Here is a 12,952-nt window from a genome sequence, read left to right on the forward strand (position 1 = left end):
GCAGATTCTTTACCATCTCAGGTACCAAGGACTAATGGATTATGTTCCTGAGAATCCTTAACTAAGGATAACACTCTCTTTGCTTAATGGAATAGGAGCTCCTGGAAAGCTGACTCAGACTCTTAATATCTTCTGTATTTGCAAACCTGGCAATGTGTGTGGAATTCAATAGGAACTTAGTTTGTGGTTGACTGACTGAGTCAAAGAATGATTGAAGTGAAATGGCAGTGTCCAGCAGAGAGTAGGTGCTCCATAGTACCTGAATGAAGAGTTGACAAATTCCACCTTCAAAATAACCCTGATCCATGGTATTCCTATCCCTGTTTCCCAAAGAGGACGTCCAGGCTAAAAGAAAGGAGGGTATCCTGTCTAGTTTCAAACAGGCTCCTCTGTCCATGGAATTTTCCAGGGAAGAATACTGGAGCAGGTTGCCCTTTCCTTCTCCAGGGAACCTTCCAAACCCAGGGATCGAACCCATGTCTCCTGAGTCGCCTGCATTGACAGGCAGATTGTTTACCACTGCGCCACCTGGGAAGCCCCAAGACCCAGCCAGGAGTCCTCAGTTCTTAACCATGCAGCCCCCCCTTAGAAAAAAATGGAGGAGAGTAAGCTGAGAAGAAAATAAATAAAATTCTTTATTATATTCTAATACACAGTACAAATGGAGGTTAAATAAGAACAGAGAAATCAGGGGCCCCAGGACAGCTTGTGAGGACCCCTTTTGCCCTGTCCCTAAAAATCCACACCCTGATCAATAAATACCCCTCCCAAGAGACCCAGAAGTCCCAGCCCGCCCTTCCAAAAAAGTCTAGGCTGAGAAGTCTTGGGTCGAGCCCCTCACTTCACAGAGGAGGGCCACTGAGGCCCAGAGGGTCACCCAGCAAGTGCGTCGCTCCGGGAACCCCGCTAAGTCCCCTCGGGCCGCTCCCCGAGCCAGCGCCCCGTGCACCCAGCCTCACACCTGGACGCGGTAGCCTCCCGCCCGCCGCCGGCAGAGCCTTCGCACGCCCACCCAGTAGAGGGTCAGCATCACGGCCCAGTAGCCCACGTAAGCGCCGGCGCCCGCGGCCAGATGGCGGGCCTCGGCCGCCCGGGAGGGGCCGCTCCAGTCGGCCCGGGCCTCGTGGGCCACGCTGCGGACCAGGCCCCCGAGCAGCAGCAGCGCCCAGAGGGCCAGGGGCAGCACGGGCAGGTAGTTGGCGGCCAGCTTGCGGCGGCCCGACGTGCCCCAGCCGCTCTGGTTCATGGTGGCCAGCGCCAGGAACTTGGCCGGCAGGAGGCCGCCCATGTAGAGGGGCGCGTAGAGCGAGAGCAGCAGCATCCGCAGGCAGCCCCGCAGCCAGGCCGCGAATGCCGCCTTGGCCAGCGCCACGCCCTGCACGCAGAGCAGGACCCAGAGCAGCGCCCAGGGGCGGCCCGCGTAGAAGAGCCGCAGCACCGTGGCCGCCACGAAGAACGGGAAGAGCCCCGAGACCACCGCCTCGTACGTCATCCACGCGTGGTGCCGGTGCCACCAGAGCGCATTGTAGAGCCACTCGCGGAAGTACGACTTGGACCAGCGCGTCTGCTGGCTCAGCCAGCGCAGGAAGGACGAGGGCGTCTCCGAGTAGCAGCGCGACCGCGAGGTGTACCTGGGAGGGAGGGAAGAGACGGGGCTGTCGGCGCGGCTCTCCTCGGAGCCCCTGGGGACAGATCCGAGCCAGGAATGGCCCCTGGGGCACGTGTGCTCAGCCTCTCTTGGAGAGGGAAATGCAACACACTTGCCTGGAGAATCCCATGGACGGAGGCGCCTGGTGGGCTACAGTCCATGGGGTCGCATAGAATGAGACACGACTGAGCGACTCTCTTTCTGGACCTCAGGCTTTTTGATACCCACCTGGTCCCTGGACTTTTTATCTAAGTGTGTGCGCTTTTGGGGACCCCATGGACGGTAGCCCGCCAGATTCCCCTGTCCATGAATGAGATTCTCCAGGCAAGAATACTGGAGTGGGTTGCCATTTCCTCCTCCAGAGGATCTTTCCAACCCAGGGATCAAACCCACATCTCTTATGCCTGCTGTACTGGCAGGTGGACTCTTTACCACTGTGCCACCTGGGAAACCCCTCTTTATCCAACAGGAATTGATTAAAAGGCCAGTGGAGGAATTCAGGGAAGCCTTTACTGGGACTCCTGCTGCAAGTAACATGTTCCCTTGCTTGCTCCCTCCCTTGTGGGGCTGGGGAGGCGCTGGTCCCTTAAATGGGATGAGGGTAGGAACGGATCAGTAGATCAGGTGGAGGGGTAGTTTTGGTGGTCTGCCCACCCGTTTGGTGGTGCACTGTGCGGGGATCAGGCCCGGTAACCCCACTTTTGCTCCCTACACCTCAGAAATGGCAGTTGAGTTTTGGCCTTTTTGTATCTCATTGTTCATAAGTCGCCCCGGCTGCACATGCATGTGGGTTACTTTTAGTCGCTTATAGTTTCTTTGTATTTTGTTACTGGAGGAGGTGTTTGTTTGGGTGCAAGCACTGGTATAGCGTCTGCCTACAATGCGGAAGACCCGGGTTCAATCCCTGGGTCAGGAAGATCCTCTGGCGAAGGAAATGGCAACACACTCCAGTACTCTTGCCTGGAAAATCCCATGGACAGAGGAGTGTGGTAGGCTTCAGTCCAAGGGGTCGCAAAGAGCTGGACACGACTGAGAGGCGTCACTTTCACTTTCACTGCAGTAAAGGGTCCCAGGTCCCAGCCTGTCTCATTCTCATATGTAAAATGGGGTCAACAATGTTTCCTACCTAATAGATGAGGGTTGAAGGAGGATTAACGCCAAGTGCTTAAGACCAGTATATTGTACTTGCTCAACTGATGGTGGCTATTACAATATTTTTACTATGACTAATGTAACTTGGCATTACTAATATCATTGCAGTGGCTGACACTATTACTAATACTATCACTAATCTATTACGAATACTGTTATTGGCAGACCTCAGGGTGAGGAAGGAGCCAGGCATGGTTCCTACTCGGGATAGCCCATGCCTTAGAGGTTCTCAAGGGAACTATTAAGCTCCCTTCCTGTGGCCCTGGCAGACGTTACTAATCAATCCCTCCCAGGTTTCCAGCCATGCCCCCACAAAGCTAAAATCACTTATGTGAGACGTCATCGAGGTGGCCTCCAGCAGTCAGCTTGTTAGGAGGGATTAAACCATCCTGTCCCCAGAGGCATTATTTGACAGTGTCCAGTCTCCTTCCCCTGTGCCACCTGGGATCCTCAGTGACCTCTGTGGTAATCCTCTTCCTCCTGCAGTCCGTACTCAAAACAGCTGGGAGGGGTCCTGTTACAACAGCATGCTACCCCTCTGCTCAAAACCGCCAATGGCTCCCTCTCCTTAGTTCCCAATTCTTGACCATGGAGGCTCTCATGAATGGACCCTCCACCCTGTGAGCTCTCTATCCTCTCCTGATGCTCTCTCCCTTGCTATTGATCCAGCTGCTCTATTTTCAGCCCCCATTCCTATCTTATCCTAATTTATCACTTCACTCTCTACCTGGAAACTTCTATCCCCCTTCCTGGCTTTATATGTCACCTTAGCATGTGCTGTTGTTCAGTTGCTAGATATGTCTGACACTCTGCAACCCCATGGATTGCAGCATGCCAGGCTTCCCTGTCCTCCATTATCTGCTGGAGTTTTCTCAAACTCATATCCATTGAGTCAGTGATGCTATCTAACCATCTCATCCTCTGTTATCCCCCTCTCCTCCTGACTTCAATCTTTCCCAACCTCAGGGTCTTTTCCAATAAGTTGGCTCTTCACAACAAGTGTCCAAAGTATTGGAGCTTCAGCTTCAGCATCAGTCCTTCCAATGAATATTCAGGACCAATTTCCTTTAGGATGGACTGGTTTGCTACCCTTGCAGACGAAGGGACTGTCAAGAGTCTTCACCGGATGTATCATTCTCACCCACTCCAACTTCTACATTTTACTTATTGTCTATCTCCACAATCAGTGTAAGCATGAATTTGCAGTTCTTTTGTTTGCTGCTGCATCCCCAGAGCTGAAAACATGGGAGGCACCTAAAGAATATTTGTCAAGTGCATAAAGGTACGGGTTCCCCTGGCATACGCTGAGTTCTCTCTGGTGCTGTCACTGGTCTAACTTTGTAGAAATATCTTTCCCCAGTATGTCACGTGGTCTAGCCATACTCCCCCAAATCTCCTTCAGTTACATCCCTTCTTCCTGAAGCACGTATTGGGGTTTAGGCGCTCCCCTCCTCTCCCATGTGACTCTTCTCACTCTCTCACTAGCTGATCCCACTCTGTTGATGTCTTTCTCTTCCCACAGACTGGGGAGTCTGTGCTCTCCGTGGTGGCGCCATCTTGCCCAATTTCATGTTATATCTTCTAGGTGGCATTCCCACCCTCACCTCACCCTACTTGGTAGAGTCCACTGGGTCACATGGTTCCATGCAAAGGCCACCCCTGGCCCTATGGTATCTTCCACTCTCCTCTAGTGTCTCACTTGATGCATTGGATTGGCCAAAAAGTTCACTGGTAATGTGTTACGAAAAACCCAAAGGAACTTTTTGGCCAACACTATAGCTCATGATTCAATGCAAGTGCCCCTTCTGTTCCTTATGCGTTCTCTCTGTCTCCTCTGAAATCTTGCTAGAGAGACCCCAATGTCCTATGATTTACTTTAAGTTTGGAATATCCCCAACACACACACCGGAGAAGGCAATGGCAACCCACTCCAGTATTCTTGCCTAGGGAATCCTGTGGACAGAGGAGCCTGGTGGGCTGCTGTCTATGGGGTCGCACAGAGTCAGACATGACTGAAGCGACTTAGCACATATGCATGCATTGGAGAAGGAAATGGCAACCCACTCCAGTGTTCTTGCCTGGAGAATCTCAGGGACAGAGGAGCCTGGTGGGCTGCCGTCTGTGGGGTCGCACAGAGTCAGACACGACTGAAGCCACTTAGCAGCAGCAGCAGAAGCAACACACATGTGTTTGCTGAGATACTCATTGGCCCCTGCACACACCCAACCACCCAGTGCCCTCAGCTTACTTGGTGGCATAGCCCATGCTGAGCATGCGATTGGTGAGGTGACGGTCATCCCCAAAGGTGCAGTGGGTGCCCAGGAACTTCTGGTTGTACCAGGCCTCGAGGAACTGCTGCAGGAGGTTGTTCCTGTATAGGCCTGGGTGGGGGAGGGGCGCACAGGAGCCTCAGCTGCTGCTGTTGCCAGCACCATCCCCAGCCCAACTCATCTCCAATTCCAACCCCATCCTTTCTCTAAATATTTATTTCTATTTATTTATTCAGCTTCTCTAGGACTTGGTTGTGGCATGTGGGATCTAGCTTCCCCACCAGCAATTGAAGCTGGGCCCCCTGTCTTAGGATGATGGAGTCTTAGCCACTGGACCATCACTATAGGCCCTCCAGCCCCATCTTTAACCACCTCAATCCCATTCTTAACCCTGTCTCCAATGACAACTCCAGCCGTGATCCTGTTCTCAACTTCACCTCTTTCCTCAACCCCACACCCATCCCAAACTTGCCCCAGTCCCATCCCTGACCCATAGCCACTTTGACTGCAAACCCATCCCCAATCTGGTATCCATTCTCAGCTCCACTCCCTACTCATCCTCATCCAAAAAGCCCATCTCCAGCCTCAAGTCTAGCACCAACAGTGTTCTTAAGTTCCAAACCCATCTCATCCCCTTCCCCAATCCTTTGCCTAGCCCCAGTCCAATCGCTATCCACATGCTTTCTCCAGACCATTCCTAACATCAGACACCATCCCCACCTCCAGCTTCCAATCTTACCCCATCCCCAGTTCCTGCCCCAGCCCCATCTTAGTCTCCTGTCTCAATCCCACCTTCAACCCTGGCTTCAGCTTCTGGCTCCTCTTCTCCCTTCCTTCTCCACCCCATCCACGGCCCTCCCAGCCCTACCCCTGCTCACCTAGGGGCCCACTGATGCAGGACACGCAGTGGAAGTAGCTCTGACAAGCCCGCTCCACATTGAAGGCCACCCAGTACCGCAGGCTGCTTAGGAAGCTGACCCAGGAGTCCAGAGGGTTCAGGATCCGTACATCACCCCCAACAGCCCCTACATGGGGGTCCTCGTCCAGCACCCGCACCAGCTCCAGCAGTGCCATGGGGTCCAGCCTCGTGTCTGAGTCACAGACCTGACAAATGGAAGGGGCCAAGATTCAGGCGAGATCCTTGTACAGGGCTGGCAATTGAGGGACCATTGGGATGGTCTCTTACAAGGGATGAGGACCAGCTCAGACACTCTGCAGCCAATCTGAACATCGTTTTGAGGTTTTTTTTAGTCATGTTCAATGTTTTATCACATTTTAAGAAGACCGCCCCCTCCCCCACACACACCCATGCTCTTGTAAAATACCCTCCTCTGGTGTGTGGGCAAGATCTGTAACTTGCTTCTAACCTATAGAATATGGCCAATGGCCAAAGTGATGATATAGAACTCCTGTAACTGTATTCTCTTATTTGGAAATGGTGAAGGAGTTTTGCAGTGTAATTAAGGTTCCTAATCTGTTCCCTTTGAGTTAATCAAAGGGAGAGTATCCTGGGTGGGCCTGATCTAATCAGGTAAGCCCTTTAAAGGAGAGTCTAGAAGTCAGGTTCTTGCTGGTCTTGACAAGGCAAGCTGCTATGAGTTCTATGGTTGCTTGGAACGGGTCCTGGAACCTTTGATAAGACCCAGTCGCAACTGACACCATGACTGCAGCCTGATAACACTCTGAACAAGGGATCCACTTAAGCTTTGCCCAGATTCCGAACCCATGGAAACTATGAGATAATAATAAATGTGTTTTGTTTCAAGCTGCCAAGTGTGTGGAAATTTGTTATGCAGCAGTAAAAAAAAAAAAAAAAACAACTGTTGCAATGCATTAATGAATAAATTACTGCGTTGAATGGATGAATGAATGATGACATGAACAAATAAATCTCTATACTGATAGGTAAATGGATGGACAAACAAAAGAATCTCAACACTGAATGAAGGAAGAAACAGAATGAACCAATCATTAATTAATGAACCAATTAATTAATGACTTAATTTAAGTGAATGAGTAAATGAATGAATGATCTCCATACTGGATGGACAGATGGAGGCATGAAAGAATGAGTGACAGGAAGAATTTCTACCTTGGATGAAGAAAAGATGGAACTCCTGTATTGAATGGATGAATAAATAAAGGAGTGAATGATCTCTGTAGTGGATGATAAGATAAGTGAATGAAGAAAAGATACAATGAAAGAAGGAGGAGAAAGGAGGACAGAATATTCTATATTGAATGGGTAAATGAATCTTTATATTGAATGGATGGATACATGGATGGATGTGTTAATGAGAGTTTCTGCATCAAATGGATGAATGAATGAAAAAGGAAGGAAAGAAGAAAGAAATCTCTTCACTGAATGGATAAATGAATGAACAAAACGAATGCACAATCTCCCTAATGGTTAGATGGATAAATGGAGTATGAATGGTGGCAGGAAGGAAAGAATCTCTCCATTGAATGGATGAATGAACAAAGGAAGCAGAGAGGTTCACTCCAATTGAATGAAGGATCCGAGGGAAGTGGGATGGGGTGTTAGGGTCGCAGACGCGGCGGGGGCGCCTTCCACGCACCTGCACGTAGTCCACCGAGTCGCCGAGAGCCTTGAAGGCCGTGTACATGACCTCGCGCTTGCCGCCCCAGCGCTGCGCCACGCACACGCACCTGCGCGTCCTCACCAGCGCCTCCACCGCCAGGCGCCCGGGGTCCTCGGCCTCCACCTCGCGGTAGGCGCCCTCGCCCGCCGCGCCCGCCGCCGCCGGCTCCCAGGGCTGGTGATAGTTACCGTCCCACACATAGGTGGCGGGGTCCTCGTCGGCAAAGACCTCGCGGAACATGTCGACCATGTACAGGTCCTCGGCGCGGTTGCCGTCCACCACCATGAGGACGCGCAGGCGCGCGCGCGGGTACACCAGGCCTCGGGCCGACACCAGGCACTGGCGCAGGTACGCGGGGTCCTCCTGGTACGCCGAGATGGTGAGCGCCACGCTGCGCGCCGTGGCCGCCTCCGGGGGCCCCCGCGCCGCCGCGCGCCGCGCCGCCGCCGCCACCCGCCGGTGCTCCAGGTAGGCGAAGAGGCTCTGTGCCACCAGGTGCGCCGAGAGGAAGGCCCCGTAGAGGCCGAAGGCCAGGAGGCCGTAGCGATCGGAGGCCAGCGGCACGCCGGCGGCATAGGCCCAGGTCATGAGGCCCAGAATGAGCAGCGCGAAGGCGATGGTCAGAACCCGGCGGACGAGGCCGGAGCAGTGGCGGGCTGCCTGGCTCGGCTTGGGCACGTCCTTTGGGAAGAGAAAGGGGAAAGAAGAGTCCTGAGATGCTCTCCAGGAAGGGAAGCCCTCCTGGCTTTTGTTTCCAGGATAAACGGTCACATCTCCTCTTCATAAAGAGAATCCCCTGGGTACTGCAGTTACTTTCATTCATGAAAGTAAATGTGGCAAACAGTTGTCAAGGCTGAATACCTGCTTTCCCTGCTTCTGATGCTATTCCCCCCCCCACGTGTTTAACAGCTTTAAAATCCACAAGGATTACACTCAGCGGAGTGTCACAGTTGAATTAACAGGGGTTTCCTGCCTCCTTCTTAGTGGCAGGGAAAATGATTCATCTCATAAAGCTTTCTTAGCATTAAGATATAATAGTGATAAAAATATACATCTCAGAGAAGAATGCAATGTGCTTTAAACATTTTACAAAAACTAACTTATTTTCTTCGCAACAGCCCTGTGAGGTAGGTACTATTATTGTGTGTGTATGTGTTAAGTCGCTTCAGTTGTGTCCAACTCTTTGCGACCCCATGAACTCTAGCCTTTCAGTCTCCTCTGTCCATGGGATTTCCCAGGCAAGAATACTGGAGCCGGTTGTCGTTTCCTGCTCCAGGGGAGGGTCCCAACCCAGGAACTGAACTTGTGTCTCCTGCGTTGGCTGGTGGATTCTTTACCACTGAGACACCTGGGAAGTCCCATCCCCATTTTACAGGTGAGGCAACTGAGTCACATAGAGGTGCAGCAACCTGCCCAAGGTCTGCCTGGAAAGCAGTAAGGTCAAGCCTTTGTGTGTTTTCTTTGGGGGGGATGGGTGTGGGTGTTGCATTAAAAATTATTTTTATTGAAGTATAGTTGATTTACAATGTTGTGTTAATTTCTGCTGTTCAGCAGTAATTCAGTTAAACATATATATTCTTTTCCATTATAATTTATCACAGGATATTGAATACAGTGTTCTGGACTATACAGTAGGACCTTGTTGTTTCTCCTTTCTATATATGACAGTTTGCAAGTGCTAATCTCAAATTCTCAACCCTTCCCTCCGCCACCTCTCTTCCCGTTTGGCCACCACAAATGTGTCAGAGAAGCCAAGATTTAAACCACAACCTTATATATTGGCTTTACTCCACACCAGCACCCCAGGGGGTGAGGGTGGGGGAACAGATCATCTTTCCTGCCACCACGATAGAGATGGCAAAACCAACTGATTAGCCAAAAGGGTGCCCAGTACATGTGACTGGCAGAGCTCATAACTGAAGGGAAGGAGGTGCCTCTGTTTTCTTGTCTGTAAAATGGGGGTTTAGCCCCTTCCACGTGCCAAGCCCTGGTAAGGTGAATACTGTTAACACTTCCTATTACAGATGAGGAAACTGAGACGCAGGTGGGTGTGTTCTCTCATCCAAGGTTACTCAGGCTCCAGCCTCTGGCTCCACCATCCTCTACACTAAACTGCCTTCTCCCTCTGTCACCAGTTTGCACCTCTTGGGCTTATTATGAGTTAAATGAATCACTAAAGCTATAATTCCACACGGTCCAATACGTGACCCATGGGCCACCTGTAGCTATAGACCGCTTGAAATGCAGCGGGTACCACTGAGAAACTGAATTTTTAATTGTATTCAATTTAAATATGTGAATTCAGAAACTGGGACTTCCTCGGTGGACCAGTGATTAAGAATCCGCCTTCCAATGCAGAGGACATGGGTTCGATCCTTGGTTGGGAAACTAAGCCTGCGTGGGGCGAGCGTGCCACAACTAGAGAGAAGCCCATGTGCCGCAACTAAGGCCTGACACAACCAAAAATATATAGATAAATATTTTTTAAAATAAAAATAAATTTAAAACAGATCCTTAAATCAGTTATTGGAAGGCTTTTACACATGTTTGGAACAAGTAGGATCTGTGAAGCTTCTTTTTCAACTAAATATTATGAAATCTAAAAATACAGATCAAGCATCTCCAGTGAAAATATAGCATCTGCATGAGATGTGCTATACATCTCGATTGTGAAGCCTGAGTGCGGAAAAAAGAAAGTAAAACACCACATTCATGTGTTTGTACTGAAATGATAATTTTTTTATATATATAGCAGGGAGTCAGCCCTCTACGGCCTCTCGGACCAAATGCCTGCCTCCTTTTTCATTACAGCCTGGCAAGCTAAGATTAGTTTTTATGTTTTTAGAAGGTTGAAAAAAGTCAAAACAAGAATAATATTTTGTGGGACATGAAAATTATATGAATACACACACTACTATGTATAAAATAGATAAACAACAAGGACCGACTGTATAGCACAGGGAACTACACTCTATTTTATAATAACCTACATGGGAAAAGAATCTGAAAGCGCATATACATAGATATATACATATAATTGAATCACTTTGCTGTACACCTGAAACTAACATGACATTGTAAATCAACTTCTTGTTGTTTAGTCACTAAGTCGTGTCTGAGTCTTCTGTGACCCCTGTGGACTATAGCCGGCCAGGCTCCTCTGTCCATGGGATTTCCCAGACAAGAACAATGGAGTGGGTCGTCATTTCCTTCTGCAGAGGATCTTCCCAACCCAGGGATGGAACCTGCGTCTCCCGCATTGGCAGGCAGAGTCTTTACCACTGAGCCACCTGAGAAGCCCTGTAAATCAATTATACTTCATTCAATAAACATAAAGGAATAAAGAAGATTACATGAAATTCAAATGTTATTGTTCTTAACATCGTTTCCTTGGCACACCACACACATCTGGTTACATATTGTCTACAGCTGCTTCCTCATTATGCCAAAGTTGTGTAGTTACAATGGAGACCATATGGCCCTCAAAACCCAGAATATTGACTGTCTGGCCCAGTACAGAAAAAGTTTGCTGACTCCTGATACCATGGGTTGAAGAAAATTTTCTTATTAAAATTAATCACACCTGTTTCGTTTTCCTTTTTAATGTGGCTACTAGAAAATTTTAAATGCTGTCTGCGGCTCGTTTAATGTTTCTCTGGTGCTGGTGCTAAGTCGCTTCAGTGGTGTCCGACTCTGTGCCACCCCATAGATGGCAGCCCACCAGGCTCCCCCATCCCTGGGATTCTCCAGGCAAGAACACTGGAGTGGGTTGCCTAGGGCAGAGCTAAGTTACAGCTTTTAGCCTGGTGCTAGTAATCGCTCAGTATTAACCACTGGTATTATTTCTTCTGGAATCTTCCTCCTGACACCCTTTGGCCCACACCTAACTGTGCCTGAGTTCCTGGGGGTGACCAGAGATGGGCGATTTCACTTAGTCCACCTTAATATTTACCGAACACAAGAAAATAGAAATCTAGACCCCCGTGTGGTGCAAAGACAGCTCTTCTCTGCCCGGTCCGGTCTGGGGCATACGGACCTACACGGGCTTACAGGCAGGTTGGACCTGACAGGCGTTCAGGCCAGAAGGCACACACTCACAGGGTCGCTGTCACACACAGGAGCACACGTGCACACAAACGTGCGGGGAGGCCTCCCGCCTGGCCGCAGTCTCACGCATGCCCACGCACACTCACGCACACACCTGTGTCATCGCTGCGGCTCCGGGGCGGCCTCTCTCCTCGCCGCTCGCTGCTCCCGAGTCTCCCTGCTGCCCCAGAGCTCAGCGCAGATTTGAAGAGCCGGGCGGGCGGGGGCGGGCGGTGGGGCTGACGTCAGGGCTGAGCTGGGCCAGGGGCTCTGAGGTCACAGCCGAGACTCCGGCAGCCACACCCGCTTCCCGCCATCACCCCCGCCCCCCAGCACCAGATGGGCCTCCCCTTCCAGCCCCTCATTCTCACTCCCCTTCCCTCTCCCCTCGAAGCTCCCCTATCACCCCCACTCCTGGCTCCGTCTCTCCCCTCCATTTCTCCTCCTCTCTCTCTGCCTTCGTCTCGTCCCTCTATTTCTGGACTTCTCTCCATCCTTTTCGTTCTCCCCACTCCCTCTGTCTCTCTCCACCCCTTTTTCCCCTCCCCTCCCCCATTTCTCTCTCTTCTCCCCCACCCCCAGCCCCCTCGCCTCCCCTCTTATCCCCATCAACACACAATGCCGGCCCGTCCCCTCGAATCCTTGGAATCTCTCCCATGTTGGCTTCCCTGGGGACTGGCCGCTGGCAAGACGAAATGAGATGCACACTTGTGCGTGCTGGTGGGTGTGACTGTGCGAGCCCTGGTCTGGGAGGTCGGCTGTCTGGAACTGGAGCAGTGAGTGAAGGTCTGAACGTTCCGTACCTGGTTGTTTCTGGTCCACGTGCGTGTGCGTGCGTGTGGATGTGTGTATGGGTGTGTGTGTGTGCACGCGTGCGCAGGGCACGCGCTTATGTGCCAGGGTCTGGGGAGGCGGTTGGGGCATTGGGGTTTGACTCTCCAGAATCTCCAGGGTGAACTCAGAGTTGTGGGTCAGCTGCCCCAGGGAGTCTGGGCAACTGAGTCAGAGAGAGCACAGGCAGAAGTGGAATGGGATTATCTGGGAGTCTGAATCTCCGATTTCTCAGAACCAGAGACTCATACATATCGTTGTTTCTATGCCCTTGTTTTCATGATTAAAAAAAAAATCTCTGGAAGTGATGGAATTCCAGTTGAGTTATTTCAAATCCTGAAAGATGATGCTGTGAAAGTGCT

At 50.9% G+C, this 12,952-nt stretch overlaps 1 protein-coding gene across 1 annotated transcript; it reads right to left on the reverse strand.

Annotated features, from left to right (window-relative positions):
• HAS1 (hyaluronan synthase 1) lies at positions 618-11,932 on the reverse strand. Its single transcript, XM_018062939.1, has 5 exons — positions 11,875-11,932; positions 7,650-8,354; positions 5,949-6,174; positions 5,049-5,181; positions 618-1,631 (listed from the first exon to the last, which is right to left on the reverse strand). Exons 1-5 carry the CDS (start codon positions 11,881-11,883, stop codon positions 956-958), a joined length of 1,749 nt encoding a protein of 582 aa, XP_017918428.1. The 5' UTR covers positions 11,884-11,932; the 3' UTR covers positions 618-955.

Source organism: Capra hircus, chromosome 18, assembly GCF_001704415.2.
Source record: "Capra hircus breed San Clemente chromosome 18, ASM170441v1, whole genome shotgun sequence".
NCBI lineage: Eukaryota > Metazoa > Chordata > Mammalia > Artiodactyla > Bovidae > Capra > Capra hircus.